This window comes from Alosa sapidissima, chromosome 7 (assembly GCF_018492685.1).
Source record: "Alosa sapidissima isolate fAloSap1 chromosome 7, fAloSap1.pri, whole genome shotgun sequence".
NCBI classification, from domain to species: Eukaryota; Metazoa; Chordata; class Actinopteri; order Clupeiformes; family Clupeidae; genus Alosa; species Alosa sapidissima.
Window position 1 is genome coordinate 22,929,831 of NC_055963.1, and position 22,388 is coordinate 22,952,218.

Consider the following 22,388-nt stretch of genomic DNA (forward strand, 5'->3'; position numbering starts at 1 on the left):
AGCAGCCTTTAAGATTACAGAATTACATGCATATGGTTGTTGTATTTAGCAGACGCCTTTGCAAAATAGTAATAATAAAAATAATGTCAATAATGCAAAATAGTAATTATAACAATAATGTCAATACAATATCAAATATCAATAATGAAAACTAGACAAATACCATACATACCGAACATAAGTCTTTAGACCCCTCTTGAAAGATCCAAAACTATCACAGGAACACAGAACACTAGGCAACTCATTCCATTAACTAAGAGCCACTGAGGAAAAGAGTCTTGAATTTTACACATTATGATACCTTAAAGCTGCAGTTGGCAAGTCTGACAGATTGAGGGGACTTAGCCAAAATTTTGAATGTTTACAACTCTCATGCCCCTCCCCCACTACCTCCGAGCACCCTCTCATCAAGTTCGTGCTCGTCAGTGCGCACCAGACTGTGATGGACAGCCCTGCTCTGATTGGACCAGAAGAACTGGGAGCTGTGGATTTTTGCAAAACAAATAACAGGCTCTAGGTGGAGGTAGAAGTGTGGGTTTTTTCCTAAAACAGGCTGATTTATGTTGTTCTGTCTGAGCATAGTGTCAGTTTCAGTGAATATGATCAACAAAAATCTTGCCAACTGCAGCTTTAACTGTAGAATATATTGTTGCATGGATAGGTGTTATATGTTTGCTAGTATTCAAACTCCTCACTCTCCACTGGCTCCTGGCTTTGGGTACTTTCTTCACCATCTGAAAGGGGGGGGTTAACATTATTTGTCATTTTGAACAGCATCCATACTACATATAATATAGCTAGTCCTGTCTAGGCAGCCTGATTGTTTTCGTTGTTTTTTTCCCCCGTACCGACAGTACTCGGTGACCTTAATTTAATGAATTAATTGATTGAATTATTTGAGTGATGAATTGAATTAAATATAAAAACATTAAAACAAAAAAAATGCTGTATATTATAAACGAATATTTCAGCATAGCACTGATTCCTACTGAAATAATAGCCTATCTGTTTCAAATAATCTACCCATATCTATAAATTAAGTGATCAGTTGAGAAATGTTATGGAAACATAAACAGGAACTTACAAGAGCCACTCCCAGAGGAGAACAACCCAGATGAAGCGAGCAATCCCTTTTCATAAAGTGCCATTTTGTGTACCAATTGCTGTTTCGCGGCATTAACCACAATCCCTTCACTAGATGAACCTGTAAATTTGTGAAAATGGAGAGCAAGTTAAAATGACAGAATGACTGTTCCATTTACATGCTACATTTTTTTTGTCATTAGAACAAGGAGCTGTTTAGATACAAAGCCATGTGAACTCTCTGAAACAACAAGCTGTACCTGCTGCTGAGCTGGTCTGTGATAGACCTGCCTGTGAGCCAGATGAACTGTAATCCCCATCTCCTAGGCTCCGAATTGTCCCGGGGATGTTACTTTTGGGAAGCGTAGAAGAGTCGGAAGAACTAAAGTATTGTGAGAACCCCTGACTCTCATCTGATTCACAGGGAAAGCGGTGTGAAAAGTACATGCCCAATGTCTCTTTGCTCCCATCATCTTTTTGAAATTCAGATGAATATGCCATGGAACTGAGAGAAGGCACGTGGACATGTTGAGTGCAGCAGTATGTGTCTTCTTGAGGTCCTAGCTTTGTAAATTCAGATCTCAGAGCCTCCACAGAGGTGTCTGTCCAGGCCGGCGTCTGAGGAGGAGGTGGTTGAGGGAGCTCTGACGAGATGTTAATCGATCTGCAAGTGTACATCTGATTCTTGTAGTTGTTTTGGAGTGTTTTGAATACCTGCAAAATATAATTTAAATAAAAACTTAACGTGCTTGCAAGTAGGGCTGGGCGATATGGACCAAAACTGATATCCCGATATTTTGGGGCTGATTGGCGATATACGATATCGATATTTCAAACAGAAAGAGCGAAGTGCTTCATATATTCACTCAACACAACAATTATGACAACACAGCCAGTTTTAATTATATTAATTTCAGACTGCTCTAACAGAGCTGTGCAAACAAGTGTAAACAATAACATAGGCCTACAATAGGCATAGGCTACAGTTGCTCTGATAAAGCTGTGCAAATAACAAAAGACCAAAAGTTGACCCTGACTGACAACGCAGGCCTACATTGTACTGCACAATGCAACAGGCTATTTTGGGCACAACAATATTGAAAAAACCTGCAGTTTTGTCACACAATGCAGTTTTTTTTTTTACCTGTAAGGGTTTGATAGGGCCTAGATGACAAGCAAATGTAGACTATGATGGCCTAGACATGTTGCTATCAACAACAAAAAAAGTTTTAAAAAAAATTAGGCTACTTAAACAACGTAACTGAGTCACTCATCAAGAGTGTGATAGACGCTACCGTCGTTTTGTATGCGTTCATTTTTGCATGTTCCGGTTCGTAAGAAAAATCCCTATGCACGATTGAATGGGGTTTCAGGAATCATAAAAAATCATGCCCTAACTGCTCGCGAGTCGCGTGCATATCCTCTTAATAAAATCAGCGTTTAGGTTGTCTCCCTGAGGACTTTAGATCTGCTACCAGTGGCGTAACTATAGTAGGTGCAGCAAGTGCAGTTGCACCAGGGCCCGTGACCTCCCGGGGCCCGTCGCTACCCCCGCCCTGCCTCCTTTTTTTTTTAAGAACTTCACCATTAAGAATCAAACTATCAAATAAAAACGGCTAAATCAAATTACCATCTTGTCGTCATACTGTTTCGCCAGAGTATCTTTCTTTCTACTAAGATGCAGCAAGGATTTCTGGGTAGGCTAAGTGATTTGTTGTGATTTTTTGAATGGATGGTGGCTGCACATTTCAGTCATCGTTCTGACCAAAATGCCCTTCAAACACAAGAGCGGCTGCAAGAAGCGGCAGGAGCGTAAAGAGCAAGGGGAAAGGGTGTACTGCTCTCATGTTGTTTCTGACATTGCCTTTGACTGTGCAACAGCTGAGCGATCTTTTTCCAAACTCAAACTTATTAAGACCTATACCTAAGGAGCAGCATGGGGCAGGAGAGGCTCAGTGGGTTAGCTATCCTGTCCATTGAAAATACGAGAGCCAGAGCATTAAATATTGGGAACATCGTTGACGATTTTGCACAACGATAGGCTCGTAAGATGGCCTTTTTCTAATGGCCTAATTCACGCATATTGAGGATTGTATGCATATGAATGATTTTATTTTGTTTCTGTGCAGTGCGAGTTTATAAGCAAGCAATCTAAGCTTGCAGTTTCAGCAGAGGGTTGAAAAGGCGCATTGAGTGTTCCCATAATTCCATGCGAGTTGATGTTAATGCAGTAATATTAGATTACCCTGGCCTGCAGGCTGTTAATAAAATTATTTTTTAATGTTTTCACATGTAATGGATCCTATGTAGTCGTGTGTTTTTTATTTGAAATTGTAATCTGTAACTACTAAACTACTTTGGTGCCTCAGGCCCTTTGCATAAACAATTGAAGTCACCCTTAATGTGTATTGCATGTATCAGAGCTAATTCATCCTGGGCCAAAGAATGTAGGTATGGGGCCCTACTTGTATTATGATATTGTCTCAACTACATATCGTTTTCAATAATATATTGGTTGTAGTCGTAATACCGATATATCGCCCAGCCCTACTTGCAAGATTTAATCAATCAATCAATCAATCAATCAATCAATCAATCAATCAATCAATCAGGGTGAAGAGACACAAGTAACTTGGTTTCAACCCAGAATTTAAACACTGCTACATCCTAAGGGGGAAAATGAATACCACTCGGGTACAGTCAAGCACAGCTAATGTGTCAGCCGGAAAGATTGGCTTGGTTTAACAGAACCGATAACACCCATACACATACCTCAGCCATCAGGGGCCTTTTCTTCCTCCTGCGATGCAGACACTGACAAGCTAGCTGAGCAATCTCCAGAGCTCCACTGGGGACAGGTTTACCTCCAGTCACAACTTTAGAGTCCAGATGATTCCTGCAGATGTGTTGTGCTGCTGTCGAAATATTCTCAGTCTGACTGTTTTTTCCAGTGCGGGTGCTTTGTCCCTCGTCCTCAAGCTCTGCTACCAAGTCTTTCTGTGAGTAAAAGGAGTGATAAGTTAGTGTTCATTTCAGAGTTAAACAACATAGAGTATGTTTTTTTTTTTTTTTTAGTAAGGCATTGCCATTACCAGGTATATAGCCTTAGACCGGTCAGTAACTTCCAAAGCTCTTCTACCAGTCAGCACTTCCAGCAAAACCTAGTTATAGTAAAATATATGAATGAAGAATGCATACGTATAAAATATATGTCAAAAATAAGAGCATTCACCAATATTGCCCTTAGAATTTACTTACATTATTTTCTTAAGAAGGTCCTATGAAAACTCTTAAGTAGACTTCATTCTTATCATACTGTATCCCATTTCTTTTTAAGTTGCCAGGGCGTGCCAGATATTTTTAATTAGCATAGGTAAACTTTTAATCATCATAAAAGGGCATGATACTGCAGGAACGTGTGCACACAAATTGAGGCTGAGGCACCACACTATTATTTCTACCGTATATTATACCGTATATGAGCAGGACAGTCTGATTACCGTATATGACAGCTGCTTTGAAGTGAAGGTATTGCAGCAGAAATTGAACAGTAAATGAGGAAAATAAGTTATATTTAATAGTTGGTATAATGGTGTATTTGGTGTGGGAAAAAATGGTATTTGTTGTCTTTATTTATTTTTAGAAGTATATTTTTAATTAAGAATTATCAAAATATTATACATTATTATTATTATTATTCAAATGTAATAATATAATTAGTATTACTAAAACTAGATGTACAAAATATGACGCCGCCCAGTCCAGCACATTTTTTCCACAAAAATAAATCACGCTGAAAGGCCTATATATGATTCTAACTGTCTCACTAAATTGCATTATCCACACTCAATTCTCACTGGTATCTGTCAGACAACAAGTACCAAAACATGATTAGTTCATAGATTTCACATGTAAAATTCATTTTATACAACCCCACCATCTTGCCTGTTCATAATTCTGAGAAATTCTTGTGCATGTGTGCATGTACATGTTTATGTTATGTGTGTGGGTGTGTGTGTGTGCGTGCTTGTGTGTGTGCCTGCGTATGTGCCTGTGCATGCATGCGTACATATGTCTACTGTGTGAGTATGTGTCATACGTATGATTACTGTGAATGTATGTGTGTGCGTGTGTATCTGTTTGTGCACATGTGGGCACATGAAATGGGTTAACATGACCCCTGGAGGCAAACATATGGGAAAAAAATGGTCACCCTAGTCCCTACAGTTCTCAAGATATTCACAGAGAACTGTGTCTGCCCTACCCTCCTTTCGGGGGGTCCAGTCCAGCGGGGGGGCTACAGATCAAAACGAAAAACGACGGTTCCATGCTATCCATGTAGGGTTACATGCCCACCAAGTTTCATGTACCCCGGTCTTTCAGTGTCCCGGGAATCCTTGTTGGTGTACGTCACTAAATGTACACATAAATTATTTTATTGTAAAGCCCCCCATGAACGAAAGTACACAAAACTTGGCATGCATTCGGCGGGTGTCATAATGATCCTACACTTTTAATTTCGTGCAATTTAGACCTTGTCAGCCAGAGATATTGTGATGAACACCTAATTTTTTGCTTTTTAATTTTTAACTAGGTGGCGCTATACATGAAATAAGTGGTAATGGGATGGGTTGACATGCCCCCTTAAGACCAACATACATAAAAAAGGTGGACCTCCTAGGCCCTAGGGTTCTCGCGATATTCACAGAAAACTGTCTCCGGCCACCTACAGGCCAGTTGGTGTATAGTAACAAATTAATTTATTGTGTGGCCCCCCCATGAACGGAATTCCACAAAACTTGGCGTGCATACAGAGGGTGTCATAATGATCCTACACTTCCAATTTCGTGCAGTTTTGACTATGTTAGGTCACAGATACCTGCGATTACAACACCTCATTTTTACTTTTTTGTGTTTAACTAGGTGGCGCTATACATGAAATGAGTGGTTATGGAATGGGTTGACATGGCCCCTTGAGATCAACATACAAAAACAAAAATGGTCCTCCTAAACCCTACGGTTCTCGAGATATTCACAGAAAACTGTGTCTGCCCTACCCTCCTTTCGGGGGGTCCAGTCCAGCAGGGGGGGTACAGATCAAAACAAAAAACGATAGTTCCATGCTATCCATGTGGGGTAACATGCCCACCAAGTTTCGTGTACCCCGGTCTTTCAGTGTCCCAGGAATCCTTGACGGAAATTTGGGCATGCAAAAAAAAAAAAAAAAATCTGACTAAACCTAGCTTCGCTGCGCGGCGGTCATAATTATAATAAAAATGTAGAAAATATTATCTATTATTAAAATCTTATAAAAAAAAAAAAGATTTTATTCAAAAACATCACACATTCTAAAACATATAGTTGTCATTTAAATTCTATTATATTTTACACCTGCAGAAATGATGAAACAAACAAGTCAGAACTCAAATGTGCGCAGGAGTGCTCTTGAGTGTGCGTAGATTTAGTTTTTACCTAAGAACAAGGAAACATTGGTGAATGCCAGAATCTTTGTGAAAACTGCGTAAGTTAGTGGATTTTAAGAACAAATGTCTTCATAAGAATGGATGGTGAATGAGGCCCAATGGGTAGTAGGGGCAGGGGGTGAACAATTTGCCACAATCTTATACAGAAGGTGATTATTGGATTTAATTTAGTGTAAAACGACAAAAAAAAAAAAAAAGAGACCTTCAAATCGCAACAGAATGTGGACAAAACTAACCGTTTCAATGAAGTGTCAAAAAACCCTAGCCTATGCTCTGCTGTCCAGATATCCTCTTTAGTTTGCGTGCAAAACAGCTTGTAATACCACTTTGTCCTAGATGTGCCACTGTATTAACTACAAGTAAGCAAGTCAGTGGAAGAGTGCCCTGTGTCTGCATTCAAGACAACTCAAATCCCACAGAATTGCACATAGCTCTTTTAATGCAAGCTTCAGGGAACTCACCACTCCAAAGCTATATACATCAATCTCCACTCCCAGCAGACCGTCCTTCAAGTATTCATCAGGCAAGTATGCCAGTGTACCCCGCACTGTCTTTGTCTGAGCAACAGTGGTCGTCTTGCCTGTGGCCCTGCCAGGGGTTTGACATAATCGAGCCAATCCAAAGTCTCCCAGCTTAGGCTCAAAATGTTCTCCAAGAAGGATGTTTGAACTACGAAAAGAATGCAAGTGTGCATCTGTGAGATTTCTGAGAAGCCAGAAGACAAACCACTATACAAATTAGACATTTCAAACAGTGCTTATCAGCGCTTATAACCAAAATATAAGGGAATAAGTTTAAAGACCAACACCATGGTTATACAAGAGTTCAAAAAGAACAAAAAAAACTGACACAATATCTGACTGAACAACATTAACAACAACCAAATAACATACATATACAATGCTGCAATATTGAAAACTGTGACACTTTGGCTATTGACAGTGCCCTCTGCTGGTAAACAAAAAGCTTAACAAGAAGATCAGGGCATATGACAGGCTGCAGCTTTGCCTTCCATGGCCCTTTGAAAAACAGTGGAGTTCTTCCACAGTAACACTTCCATGTGAATCAACTTAACTGGTACAATTTGTCCTATTCATCCTAAAGTGATGATAAACACAATGCAACTGTCTGAGCAAGACAGTTTCCACACTCTGGGAAGTGTTCCGGAGTATTGTGGTTCTGGCACATTCCCACTGATATTTTAAGGGGTAACTTTAAGGGCAAATCTCATCCAATCAGAACGCATGGAGCCACTAATGCAGTGGCCTACCAAAAAGTTGCCCCATGTATCATCACCTTTAGGCAAAATGACATAATGACATAAAAAGGACAAAATGACATAAGCCTAACAGCTGTTGAGTCAAGGCTATATGTTTAGCCTATTGAATAACTTGATGATAGAGAAGACAAACCTTTTGTGGAATGATGCATCATCATATGAAATTTGCAATGATGTGACTCAAAAACAACCAATAAGTGACATCAAGCTTTGTCTGCCACTCATTGTCTGTAGCTGCTTTGCATGAAGAAATGTCCTAAAGAAAGTCAGTTGTTTCAATTTGGGACCTTGCAGTCGGAATTGTCGTTTGTTTATTCAAAGTCTAAAAACAGTTCGAAGTAGCCTGGACTATTCGAAGTGTCAGTTTATTGCACATCATTTGTATGTCGTTTTAAACAGCCACTTCATACTTGTGTTTGTTGGCGTGGTGTTGCAAAATCCGCGGAATCATTTTATGCAACCAAACCGCATACATCTTTATTGTTGATGTCAGACATGATAATCATCCATACATCTTGCACTAGCTTAACTTTTTTCAATGCCTTGCTTCTATCCTCTATGGTAGCCTACAGTGCGGTATGAGAGGGGGAGTGGCTACAGTAGAGCAGCGAAATCAATCGGACAAACGGTTCGACAGATATGCGACACACACACACACACACAAAAACGTTCCTGTAATTTATAGATAGATACAAATAAGTCTGCATGGTGTCTAGGACGCAAATTATAATCCTCGTAATGATCAGGGCCCCCAACATTTTTCAATGCAAAACCAGCATTGTTCTTTTTTGAAGTCTTTCTGATCTGAGAAGATCAATTTCACATTGTGACACAGGGCAGATGATGCATGATGATATGAGGTTGAAATTAAACTAGCTAAACCTCAAGTTTTTATATTAACCTCAAGTATATTTTTTGGCCTTTTCTGCCTTTACTCAAATAGGATAGTGAAAAGACTGACAGGAAGGGAGTGGGAGAGAGAGATGGGATGGAATCAGGAAATGGCACTTGGACACATGGCAAATGCCCACAGCACCTCCATAAACCTAAATGTTGACATATGAGCTGCACATTCCTCATCAGTACACATAAGTAGTATATTGTAGAGTACAACACCTCTTGACGTCTCCGTGGATGACCTGTGGTGACCAGGAGTGAAGAAATTGCAGGGCCTTTGCAGCTCCCATCAGCGCTCCCAGGCGCTGAGACCAGGAGAGGACAGGAATGTCCTAAAAACAAAGTCAATCTGAATCTATATACAGTATATGTGTATATATATATATATATATATATATATATATATATATATATATATATATATATATATATATATATACATATATAGATATTAGACACACACACACACACACGTTTGTTTATATATACACGACAATATATATATACACATACATACATACATGCACACATAGTTGTAAAAGTAAGAGAGGAAGTAAGCTGTGGTTGAATGGTGTTGGTGTGAAATGAGAGTTTGTGGGGATGTTGGTGGCGCATGCAAGCATGTAAGACACAGACACATTTAAAACAGCAGTAAGGAGTTTTGGTCTAAAACTAGTTGGGGCATATTCATGAGCCCCCATGTTCATGCCCCCAGAGTGTAGCCAGAGACTTTCTAATGTGGAGACACAGCACTCAAAAAATACTCCATAGAAATGCATGGGGCTAGTTTGTCACGCCAATATGGCCGTTGTCTACACATATCCCACCCCTTCCTCGGCAAAACGTCGACATGTAAATACATTGAGCCAATCATATGGTGTGTTGTGAAGACATCGTGCCAATCATGTGTTGTGATCTCGCCGCTGGAGCAAGATTGGTGTCGTGAAGCCTTGCGCACGCACAGTTCGACCCAAAGACTGTGCCCGATGAGTGCCCATAAAACGTTGGTATATGGCCGCCGAGTGGAGGGACTTGCCTAAAAGGACTTTGGTGTTGCACTGTAACTGCCTGGCAGCTCTAGCTGTTGGCTGCAGCAATTCAACTCTATCAACTCAAACATTGCCAGTCTCTTGCTGGATTTGGAAAAAAAAAGACATGAAGCCACCCAGGTGAGCAAAGAAGACTTTTAACTTGGGGATGAATTTAATGCCATGACTCAAGACCAGATTTAAGCGAATGACATAGGAGTGGACAAATGTTGCTCTTGGAGCCACTTTTCTTACTTTGGCCCGCAAGCCATTAAGGTCTCAGGCCATAACCTGATGCAGCACCATCATGCAGCACCTGGACAGCGTCTCGGCTGTTCGACATATTGAAAAAGCCAAGAAAACATTCCTGAATGGTGCCCTGAGTATTCACATATCTAAGGAGAGCTGTGAATGACAAGGGTGTAATTTCCCCGCAGCAAGGTAAGTATGAGCATGATTGTGTAGGGCCTTATATGTGAATAAATTTAATATGCAACAGGAAGCCAATGAAGCAGGATGATGCACAGGAAACTTGGTGTGAGTGCTGACACGACATAATAGCATTGAGTTGCCATGACAACTCTGACCTGCTTAGTTTTTAGTAATTCTCAGAAGTTGATGTCATGAAGACATGTGATGTCAGCAGGAGGAAGAGAGGCAGTGGACTTATTAGACATGTAAAGCTGGATGTCATCAGCATAACAGTGAAACTGAACACCATGTTGCCGAAGGATACTGCCAAGTGGGAGGAGATGGATGATTAATAGCAGAGGCCTCAAAGGGAATCCCCTTTATAACTGCAGATCTGTCCGACTTGCAGCTCATCTTCTGCACAAACTTTGTCCTGTCCGTGAACCACTGGATGGACTCTGCCATGAACTCCAAAGCTGGCAAGAGATTCTAGTTTAAAGTTTAATCTAATTTAATCTAATCATGTCCAGACAGACTTGGCTCAAAAAGATCATTCTCTTTCAGGTGGTCCTGGAGATGCAACTACCTCTCAAAGACTTTAGATATAGACCCTTTCATCAATAAAAACAAAAACAATGCTTGAACGTTCTATTTGGGCCCCAATCTACTTCCTCTACATATGGAATGTTAAAAAGGAAGTCTTGTGGGGCCAACTATGATGCTGATAATGGAACTCTCTTGAAAGGGTCCATAAATGGCAGATTGGATATGGGTAGATAATTATTGAAGTCATCAGGATTCATTCCAGGTTTCATCAATCTGCCAAGAGAAGAAGGTTGCCTTTGGTGGCTATTGCTGAAATCAAATTGTTTTGAGTGGTTTTGGACATGCCAGTGAAAACTGATAAAGTTTGCCAATGCTCTGCTAGTACATTGTCATATGGTGGCATCACCTCTGCCGGCTCTCTATAGTTGCCTTTTTGCCGGAATTGGTCCTCTCAATGTGCCCCCTGAAGAATAACTCTTGCATGCCTAGATAGGGACACGTTTTTTTGTAAATTCAAAATTTTAAAATAGTAATATTAATAGTGTCTTTAGTCAATTCAATTTACATGTTTTTATTTTTCTCTGAATTTTTAGATGGTAGTCAGCCCTTCCCTCACTGGAGGAGCGTCCACTGACGTATAGAAGTCTTTGATCTTTAGCATGGCTTCACGCTTGGCTAAATAATTCACACTTGTATTTTTTCAGTGTGGAAATGCCACCCTGTTACTCATAAGCATGGTTTCCACTGTTAAATATAGCATGGGAGAATGCAGAAACTGCCTGCTCCCTGGTGATTTTCCACTGGGCCAACCAGCATGTTTCAGGAGTTAAGTGAAGACAAACAGGAAGTGACTTAGCCTATTTTAGGCAACTAAAAACAACCAAGCCTGGTGCTGATAATACAACAGAATCGGATCATTCAGAGTCAAACACAGAGGTCATGACAGTTTGTTGTTTTTTCACACCTGCACACCACCTGCTTGCACACACCAGCTTTAAAACATTATACTTGCTGACTATCTGTACTACCTGTGCTCCAATGTTAGTGCCACGCTGTCCATGTAGTTAACAAAGGGAAAACTGTTAAAGCAGTAATCAATCCCTGTCTACATGGAATAGGTATGCCAACTCCTTCAACTGATACAAGTTTCAAATAAAATAGGTTCATATTAATTGTTCCAGTTGTTACAATAAGATCTGCTAAGTGATGGTAAATACTATTAAGGCACATTCGTGCACAATAGTTCTAAAGGGATGTTCACACCAAGAACAATAATTATAACTATAACAACAAAAAAGTATTGTTCTAGCTAATATGAATGACAACGTCCACACATAAATTATAATGATAACCACATAAAGAACTATGTCGTTGGTGATCACTTTCAGAGCGATTTTGAGAACGATAAAAAGCAGAGAGCCAGTCAGAATCCATCACATTTTAGCCATCTCATTCATCGACCCAAGGAGAGACTATTTATTGTTGATCAGTGTGGACACTTTATGCAACCCCAAATCAGGAAAAAGTTGGGACGTTGTGTAAAATGCAAATAAAAAAAACAATGTGATAATCAGCAAATCTAGTAAACGCATACTTAGCTGCAGAAAGGATACAGACAACATATCAAATGTTGAAAATTACATACATGATTATTTCATGGAAAATATGTTCATTTTGAATTTGATACCAGCAACACATTTCAAAAAAAGTTGGGATGGGGCCAAGAAAATGCTAGAAAAGTTGTGTAATGATAAAGAAAAAAAAGGAGGAATATTTTACAACTATATATACTAATAAGGTAACTGGCAACATGATTGGGTATGAAAAAGAGCATCCCAGAAAGGCAAGAGTCTCTTAAAGTAATGACGTAGAGGTATTCATCACTCTGTGTAAACTTTCAGACAAATGATGAAACAATATATTTACAATGCTTCATAACATAAAATTGTGAAGTATTTGGGGAGTTCATCATCTACCAGTGTTGTAGTCTAGTCACTATGCCTCGAGTCCGATTCTCCACTGTTCAATCCGAGTCAAATCCAAGTCATTAAAAAAAAATCCAAGTCAAGTCCGAGTCGAGTCCACTACTCATCCGAGTCAAGTCCGAGTCAAGTCACTATTAAATGCAAAACTGACAAACTTTGGGGCATTCATGTCTCCAGGCATTTGGCGCCATTAAAGTTAACGTCCGTTTTGTAGGAACATGACGTGATGTATGACATGAAGCAGTAACACTCCATTGCACTAATGTTAATACTAAAAATAATTTAGATATTAAAATCCTATACCAAATAATATTCTAATGACATATTACAGTTATAGCCTAATGACATACAAAAAAAAAGTCGAGTCCTCGTCTCAATTTCCAAGTCTGCATGGTCTGAATGTACGAGTCCGAGTGATTCAGTGCTCAAGTCCAAGTCAAGTCAAGAGTCTATAAATTTAGCTCATGACTCAGACTCGAGTCCGAGTCCTGGACTCGAGTACTACAACACTGTCATCTACAGTACATAATATCATTAAAATATTCAGAGAATACAATGAAATCTTTGCAAACAAGGGACAGAGCTGAAAAACAATATTGGATAGCCATGGTCTTTTGGACCTCAGATGGCACTGCATTAAAACCAGACCTGTTTCTGTAATCATTGTATGGGCTCAGGTAAACCTCTGATAACCACTGTCTATGAGCACAGTTTGATACTCAATTCACAAATGCTAGTGTGAACTTTACCATGCAAAAGATAGAATTGTATTTAGACGTGATGCATGTCTTATCTGAGCCTGAGCTTGTTTAAAATGGAGCTGAAGTGGAAAAAGGTCCTGTGGTGAGATCAATCAACATTTGCCATTCTTTTTGGAAATCATGGACTCCTCTGGGCTTAAGTAGTGCATACAGCATGGGCATCATGCACATCTGGCAAAGCATAATCAATTCTGAATGATGTATACAGGTTTTGAGCAACATATAGGGCCATCCAGGCAATGTCTTTTTCAGGGAAGACCTCGAATATTTTAGGAAAACAATGGCAAAATAAATTCTGCACATATTTAAACAATATTTTTGTATTTTTACCCTGTGTTTTACTGTGATATAGATCCCCCTGGGTCTGAAATAAAGAATAAAGAAGAAAGAATATTTCTCCAAAGAGGAAAAGTCCAGGTGCCAAAATGGCCTGTCTGCAGTCCAGACCTGCCAAATTAGGCGCATCATGGAATGAAAATCATGATTAAGAATACCCCATATTAGGGGTGGGCGATATATATCGTCTGCAATAATATCGTGATGAGCGTTTTATTGATGTGCAAATTGACATTATCGAATATTTAAATTACTCAGGGGGGAAAACACTCAAAATCATGCATTAAAACCCTATACATTCACTAAATCCAGGAGGAGTAGCCTATGCGAGAGAAGCCCCTGGCTGCAGCAGAGCAAGTCACATGATCGCAAGTGGGTCCACCTTGTCACACGCCTAATATTTATTTTGTGCGGCTACTTCGTTGAAGTGGCATTGAGTCAACCCTTTTGTAAATGGACTGAAGTTCGCTTATATTACTCTATACCACCTTCTGTAAACCAACTGCATACTACTGTCTACACTGCACTATATATCTTGTCCTGCCTATGCACCACTTGTCTATACTTTGTATATCACATTGCACTTTTCTGCTTTTTGCACTTATGGTTAGACGCCAACTGCATTTCGTTGGCTTTGTACGTCTCTGCACAATGACAATAAAGTTGAATCTAATCTAATTATCTACTTTTATCGATTATGCTAACCGTTAGCATCTCTATGGGATTTCTCTAATACATTAGCCATAAACTAAGGCATTAGTTTATATTCTGTAACTTGGAATTCTAGCCTAAGCCAACTTGATTACTTTTAAACAAAACATCAAAGGAAATAACTGAGATGTCCTCTGTTGGTCTGCTTAGTTTTACAGTGAATCCTAAGTAAAGGTTTGAAAGGATCTTCTGCTTCATATCAGACTTTCTCTTGGGAAACTGTTAGGCCTATCTAGCTTCTCAATGTAGCCGGCTAGCTAGAACATGTCATTGCCACACACGCAAGTGGGGGCAGAATTGGAAATGTGTCAGACTGACAATGCATTGGTTGATTTGGTTAAAAAGTCACAGGTTAGGTTATTGATTATTATTGTAATGATGCTATTCATAAATAATGAGCTGTAAAGTTTTAAAGGATCGACTAATTATTGTTAACGTCAAAATCACGAAAAATAGAGATATTATTTTTTGTCCATATCGCCCACCCCTACCTCAAACCCCATATCGGATAGATATGAGACAACATTTCATTCTCAAAACTCTCCTCAGTTCCTAAACATTTATAGAATGTTGTAAAATGAAGAGGTGAAGCAGCACAGTGGCAAACATGCCCCGTCCCAACTTTTGTTGAAACATTGGAAATGTGTCAGACTGACAATGCATTGGTTGATTTGGTTAAAAAGTCACAGGTTAGGTTATTGATTATTATTGTAATGATGCTATTCATAAATAATGAGCTGTAAAGTTTTAAAGGATCGACTAATTATTGTTAACGTCAAAATCACGAAAAATAGAGATATTATTTTTTGTCCATATCGCCCACCCCTACCTCAAACCCCATATCGGATAGATATGAGACAACATTTCATTCTCAAAACTCTCCTCAGTTCCTAAACATTTATAGAATGTTGTAAAATGAAGAGGTGAAGCAGCACAGTGGCAAACATGCCCCGTCCCAACTTTTGTTGAAACATGTTGCTGGAATCAAATTCAAAATGAACTTATATTTTCCATGAAATAAGTTGTGTATGTCCTTTTTGCAGCTAAATATGGGTTTACGAGATTTGTATATTGTCACATTCTGTTTTTATTAGCATTTTACACAATGTCCCAACTTTTTCTGATTTGGGGTTGTAGTTATAGTTTTCTTTATAGTTATCGTTTCTGGTGTGAATGACCCTTAAGAACACAGTTCTACTAACTTCTAACTGCAGAGGCTAACCCTAGACCTACACAGTTCCTAGGGCTTTTTTCTGTTCACATCTGCACACAGTAGGAACTCTGAGATGACTTTAACACACGTTAGTAGCCCAATATGTTACATGAACATAGAGTAATGAAATCAATCTAGCTACTGAAGTTTATTGACAAACTAGAAGCTTGTGTTATCAGGAAGCATTAAAAAAGAATAGCATTGCCCTTATTCTTATTCTTCTCATCAGTCCAGAAGGCATTTGTCGCATGACAGTAGTCAGCCTCTGCGGTCTTCTCGTGCAGTTTTAAATGTTAAGCAAATTTAAAAAGAAGCTGAATTATTTTTATAGTGATTGTTAAAAGTGGCACTTCTGCTGCCTTGGCCAAGTTAGCATGTACATTAGTCATGGTTCCTATGCACAGGAAAGGATCCTACCCAAAAGTAGGAGCTCAAATAGTTACAGGTACTGCGGTCAGAGGAACTCAATAATTTCTAGTTCCATGCTGTCCGAATGCACGAAAAAAAAGGTGTTTTAAGTGCAACAAAAAGTCCCTACAGTGTGAAAGGGCTTTGGCATGGTACCAAAACAGATAATCAGTTGGGTGCATACGAGTAACGCCGAACGGATGTAGTTTGACAGCAAACATAAGAGCAGTCAGGCGACTACAGACCTTAGTCATGTCACATCATATTAACCAAAGTTAATATTAATCAAATTCTAACATCTGCATTCTCAGCCAGATTTGGACGATCATGTAGGAAGACTGAGATATGTTGACCCTATGCCTATTATTCGACCAATACTTTTGAGGTTATTTTAGTGGACACGTCGACTGGTGGACCCAGTTACAATAGCCTTTTCCCCAACTGGGGGGGCGAGGATAAAAAGGCTTACCTGACAGTGGAGTCTGTCCTCCAATGACCCATTTGGCATAAAGGCATACAAGAGGCAATGGGTTCCCTCTCCAATGCTATAGCCTGCAAAATCCAGGATGTTGGGGTGTCTATATCTGGAATGGTGAAGCACAGGGCAAGAGCCAATAAGCAGAGAGTAAGTTATGATCTACAACTACTTCTACTGGGTCATTCCACGTCAATTCAGCCAGGGCCCACGCACTTAGGTCTCAAAAAATTACCAGGTGTACCCATGTTACATGAGACACACTGTAAAATGACTCTTATGTAAGATCAATACTTTCCAAGATACAGCCAGTTTTACAGGGGGAGGGGGGTGTTGATTTTGTCCAGCCTCTTTTTTTTGTCAAAGTTCACAAGCCCACAGCGCAAGAATTTTGCATGCTGGTACATAAATAGGAATAGTATGTAGCAAAATCGTCACGTTTGGTCTGGATAATCCTGCATGGTCATAGCTGTCCCTCAAAGTTGATACAAATTTTATTGGAGTTTTTGGCTGGGCTCTGTTTAAGCCTTCAGAAGACATATTTGTACTCAACATAGGCTCTTGATTTATTTTCCTTACTGAGATAAGTAGAAACACTCTCACAAAAAATAATGAACAGAAAATAAATTCCTTCAGGGTCTGAACAGCAGACCTTAGAAGTCTAAAAGTAAAAAATCATTTTGGTTCTCATTTTCAGAGCACCTAAACACCTTGTGGGAATATACAAAGATTTTTTAAATATTTTTTTCTCCATGATATTTTCTTTTTAAAAACACCAATTTGACTTGTCTTATGCAAATCTTTCTTTTTCACTTTCCACCCTGAACATGGGCAAAATGCACCATTGACATCAATATGTTTTGTATAGAGCTACCACAGGTTACTCTATACAACCACAGGTGGCAGTGTGGTGACTCTATATAAAACATATTGATGTCGATGGGTCATTTTGCCCATTTTCAGGGTGGAAAATAAAAAAGAAGGGATCATGGAGAATAAGAAAAAACATATTTAAAAAAATCTTTGTATATTCCCACAAGGTGTTTGGGTGCTCTGAAAATGATAACCAACATGATTTTTCAGACTTGTGAGGTCTGCTGTTCAGACCCTGAAGGGATTTATTTTCTGTTCATTGCTTTTTGTGAGAGTGTTTCTACTTATCTCAGTAAGGAAAATAAATCAAGAGCCTATGTTGAGTACAAATATGTCTTCTGAAGGCTTAAACAGAGCCCAGCCAAAAACTCCAATAAAATTTGTATCAACTTTGAGGGACAGCTATGACCATGCAGGATTATCCAGACCAAACGTGACGATTTTGCTACATACTATTCCTATTTATGTACCAGCATGCAAAATTTGAGCCTCCTACATGGTTTAGTTCTTGCGCTGTGGGCTTGTGAACTTTGACAAAAAAAAGAGGCTGGACAAAATCGACACCCCCCTCCCCCTGTAAAACTGGCTGTATCTTGGAAAGTATTGATCTTACATAAGAGTAATTTTACAGTGCGTCTCCTGGGTAACATAGGTACACCTGGTAATGTTTTCAGAATTTTTTGAGACCTAAGTGCGTGGGCCCTGGTTGAACTGATGTGGAATGACCCTACTGTCTTTGAAATCTACACACCTTTGCACTATGTTCACATTACAAGCCTCATTCTTCAGTTCTGACTTTTTTTCTCAAATCAGATTTGCCCATCTTGACAGGTAACATTTATACTTACTGGTGACAAGTCAGGCGGGGATCACACTGACCAGCGGCAAGCGGCAGGTTTCCTATTGTTCTCTATGGTTCGGCAGCGGAATGGTGGCACATTCCTTTACCTCTTATCAATCACTCATAGACGTATCTTACTGTAAAGCGACCTAGAAATATAATTTTGAAGGCCAAATGTGTAGGCTGCACATTAAAGTTTTCTTCCTCATTGATGTAAGCCTACGTGAGAACGGGAAAGTTTCTGTTTTCTTTGGTCTGATAACTTCGTGTTTTTGCTTTTGGCCTCTTCAAGAAGTCATCACAAATAGGCTATCCATTTGTAATTATTCTGAAGAAATGTTCTTTTTAGCTAAGAGATTTAGGAGAAGAAACAGCCACCTAAACAGTTGTTGCTGACCAGATCTCTCACGGAGTTTGCACCCGATTGGTCCAATTCAATTTGTTTTAGAGTTGGCGGCCTATTAAAAAAACATTAGTCTATGCATTAAGCTGTTCTTGTTGTCTTCAGAAGTTGATCGAACATAGGCTAGCTTACCTCACAAGTTATAATAATGCCTCACAAATTTTACCACCTGCGTGAATGGAGCATTTAGAAGCTGCGCTTTGTAGTTCGAACTTAAAAGCTGATTTTCTCAAACATTAAAGCTGATTTCCTACAACCTTTAAATGCCTTGCTCAAGGGCACAACAGTGGAAGACAGGAATTGAACCCACAACTTTTCGGGCTACTGCATGCTAGCCCAGCTCCTTAGCCACTACGCTACCACTGCCCATTGTATGTGCATTGCACCATTGTAGTGGTTCATGCAAGTTGTATGTGTTCCTAAAGGAAGGACTGAACACAGACACACAATGGGCTGCTAGAGGGATGTGGGCAGAATGTTGCTAAATTTGACAAAAGCATAGAAGATTACAATCAAGGACTGCGCCTTTAAAAGTTATTGCCCTGTGGCATATTTGAATGGTGTTTCATGTATGCTTTTTAAGGCCAAAGCTAGAATGTCACCCAAAGGCCTTGGAAAAGAAAAGGAGACACACAAAAGATAGAAAACACTGACCACTGAAAAGAATTGCAGAGGAAAAGAAGCCCATTGATTTTGAAAGGTCTGCAGGCAGATGAGGAGATATGCAGCAGCAGCATGTAGGATTTCCATGTATGGACTTACCTGGATTAACAAAAAGTTGTAAAGAATAATTGATGCAAGACTGATTTCAAACATCACTTCAGTTGTGATAAATTCATTGTTCTCACTAGTAATCGATCACATTATGCAACCAACACCTTTATATGGGTTCTAAATCTGAGTAATTTCCCTTAATTTACTCTTGCATTCTGGGATACATCATGGACTCTATAGAGGTGCTGTAACAATATTACTGATGTGATATATACAAACTACATGACAAACGAAGCAATTGTGCCTTTAATAGAAATATTTAAAGAAGGAAAAAAGCAAGAGATAGTGTTTTGCAATTTAAAAAGTACTAAAGTCATCTTACAATGATAGTTTCTCCACTTCTGTCTTAAAGCTTTGTTTCACTAATGTCCAGTCAAGTTGAGAATCCTAGAAAGAAAGACAATGGTAAGCTAGATCATTCAAGGGTTGTTGTAATGCCAGACATTCACAGAGTAATTTAGGTATATAGGTTTAGATATAAGGTTGTATATTTGTCAACACATTCAGTAGAATCATGGCAACTCGGGCATTAATCTGGTATTTTAATCAATGCTTTTGTAAATGTCTTTAAAAATTCCTGATACACACGGACTATACTGTTTGAATGTGATGCCATGACATCCATGTAATGAGTTATTAAAAATATCATTTTTTGGGTGAATGCCAGTGAAGTCACAATACACCAAAAAAATGCCCACTGAACCAAATAAACATGACAATTTTCTAATGGCTGGATCTTAGTGTCTGAGTCATTAAGTTGAGATACCTCTTTCAGTTTCTTCACAGCATAATCAGTATTTCGCATAGTGGCTCTGTACACCATTCCAAACCCCCCCTCTCCAATCTGGCGTGCCAAAGAGAAGTTCTCCGTCCCTCTCTGAATCTCCTCAAATGACCAGCACATGGCACAAGAGGAGAGAGAATTGTATAGATCCACCGATTTCAGGCTAGCTGGTTGTGCGGAAGAGGCCTGCAAAACAGTGTTTGTATTTAAAAAGGTATGTTAACAGGACCAACAATATCAAACACTATATTGTATTGTTTTGCACTGTGTTGTATTGTAACAATATGACATATTGTAAACCCACAAATATCATAACCAAATACTGAGAGGAGCTAACTCATCACAACCAAAGAGCCCCAAGAGTAGTACTATCAAGGTGATGGTGAAATGATGCTCCACTTCCCACACAAAGTTAAAAAGACACACTGCTTAAAGTGAAATTAAGCTTTGTATCTGAACCTCTGGTAAAGCAGTAGGCTTTCTCCCTTCATGAGACACCAACTCAGCAGGTGGAGGACCAGGTAAGGGTAGATGTTTGGATTCTGTAATAAAAGACCATTGATTTACAGTGACATTCTGAAACAAATATCACAAGTTGGTAAAAACAAAAATGCAAAAAGCATGATTAACACAATTCTGGGGATATGAACAGTTCCTTAACCTGAAACTGGCTTGGTATGCTTGGGCTCTTTGACTGGATAGAACAAAGAAGATGGTGGTGAAAAAGACGAACGTGGTGGTGAACGAGGGGGGCAGGGAGGCTGCTCTGAAGGGGGTGACTGGGTCTGCATCCCTGTGAATGAAATGTTAGAATGTTAGAACTTTCAAGTTACTATTCAAACAAATTAACAGAGCTTTAGTGAACAGTGTAAAATATCAAAGAATCTACTTTATTTTAAAGAACCACCTCCGTCAAAATAAATAGTTCTGCAGCATTACAACTCAATAGGCGAATGGTGCTCACAGTTAAAGATGATATCTCGAGCTCTGTACATCTTCAGGTCCGTGAGAATAGTGAGTAGATCTGACACAGTGCCATTTCGACAGCTCCAAATGTTCATTAACCGGTTTGTCCTGTCCTCATAACGCTCGATCAATCGAAGTTCAGTTTGATCCAGTACCACGTGCGAGGCTGTAATAGTGAAACATGATAAAAAGTGTCATGAATGAATCGTTCAAAATATATTCCTAGTGGATTTGGGTGGATCTTTCTCTCAATCAGCCACTCAGTCTCAGGAACCACTTGGTGTGTTAGTGCTTCCTACCTATCTGTCCCTTTCATAAAGGCTAGTTTAAAGTGAGGATTACAAAAAAGAACAACTAGCTAACAAGTCGGTTGTTTACTAAACACAGGGTGTGAACGTGTCTGCCTTTGGCTTCATTGACCGTTTTGATAGCTAATCGTGGGATAACTCACGTTTACATATAACTTCACGTTAGCTAGCTAAGTTAACTTTTCAGCTAACACCAGACAAATATCCTAACGAATGTCCCCCTATCCAAAATTAGAGCCTCACTTGATTATTAAAGTTAAAGACTGAGTCCTTGAATGATTTATTCATTATGGTTTCTTACCAAATCCAATCCAATCTGACTGTGAAAGGGTATCCATTAGCCTTGTGAAGTCGTAGAGCACAACTGGGGGTAACTCGTGAATGTAAACGTTTTTAGTCTTCGACATACTGAGGAAGTATCGCGTACGTAGATTTTATCTCCCCTTTTCCATATGACATTCCATAAAGACTATTAGAAAGCTCCGTACCATCGCCCCTTCAAAATAACTCAAGTAAATTAAGATCAATGGTCCTGTCAATCGCCAAAATCGCTAGTACGCAACGCTAACCTGTTGCTAATCCAGTGGTCATCCAATGAGCACAGACCACACAGACTATCCTCCATGAAGGAAAAAATCCATGATGTCATAAGGTTTCCACCTAGTGGCACTAGGTGTTACACGTAGATTGTAGTTTGGATCGAAATGGTTCTATTTTGAGGTCTAGATTAGACAAGATAAAGATGAGCAAAATAAAGTGCCAAGACTACGAACGTTTCAAGGAAGTTTATAATGTTTACACTTGGCCATGTGTGTCCATGTGA

General features: G+C 39.3%; 1 protein-coding gene across 2 annotated transcripts; it reads right to left on the bottom strand.

The window, feature by feature from the left end:
- Positions 1-512: 512 nt before the first annotated feature.
- Positions 513-22,211, bottom strand: irak1 (interleukin-1 receptor-associated kinase 1). Of its 2 annotated transcripts, XM_042097850.1 has the most exons (14): positions 21,867-22,210; positions 21,256-21,423; positions 20,953-21,084; positions 20,751-20,833; positions 20,274-20,477; positions 19,830-19,894; positions 16,611-16,725; positions 8,962-9,074; positions 7,028-7,235; positions 4,176-4,244; positions 3,856-4,080; positions 1,344-1,797; positions 1,085-1,204; positions 513-734 (listed from the first exon to the last, which is right to left on the bottom strand). In XM_042097850.1, the coding sequence occupies exons 1-14, from the start codon at positions 21,970-21,972 to the stop codon at positions 676-678; spliced, it is 2,121 nt and encodes a 706-aa protein (XP_041953784.1). In that variant the 5' UTR covers positions 21,973-22,210; the 3' UTR covers positions 513-675. The 2 variants fall into 2 exon arrangements, with proteins under 2 accessions (XP_041953784.1, XP_041953785.1); XM_042097851.1 differs by lacking the exon at positions 4,176-4,244 and having other exon boundaries at positions 21,867-22,211.
- Positions 22,212-22,388: the final 177 nt, after the last annotated feature.

Bases quoted from the DNA above. Each gene is read 5' to 3' on its own strand.
- irak1 (XM_042097850.1), bottom strand. From the start codon at position 21,972: ATGTCGAAGACTAAAAACGTTTACATTCACGAGTTACCCCCAGTTGTG. The intron at 4,245-7,027 runs GTGAGTTCCCTG...TACTATAACTAG, and splicing joins ATGTATATAGCTTTGGAGTG to GTTTTGCTGGAAGTGCTGAC. The intron at 1,205-1,343 runs GTACAGCTTGTT...ACAAATTTACAG, and splicing joins ACAGACCAGCTCAGCAGCAG to GTTCATCTAGTGAAGGGATT.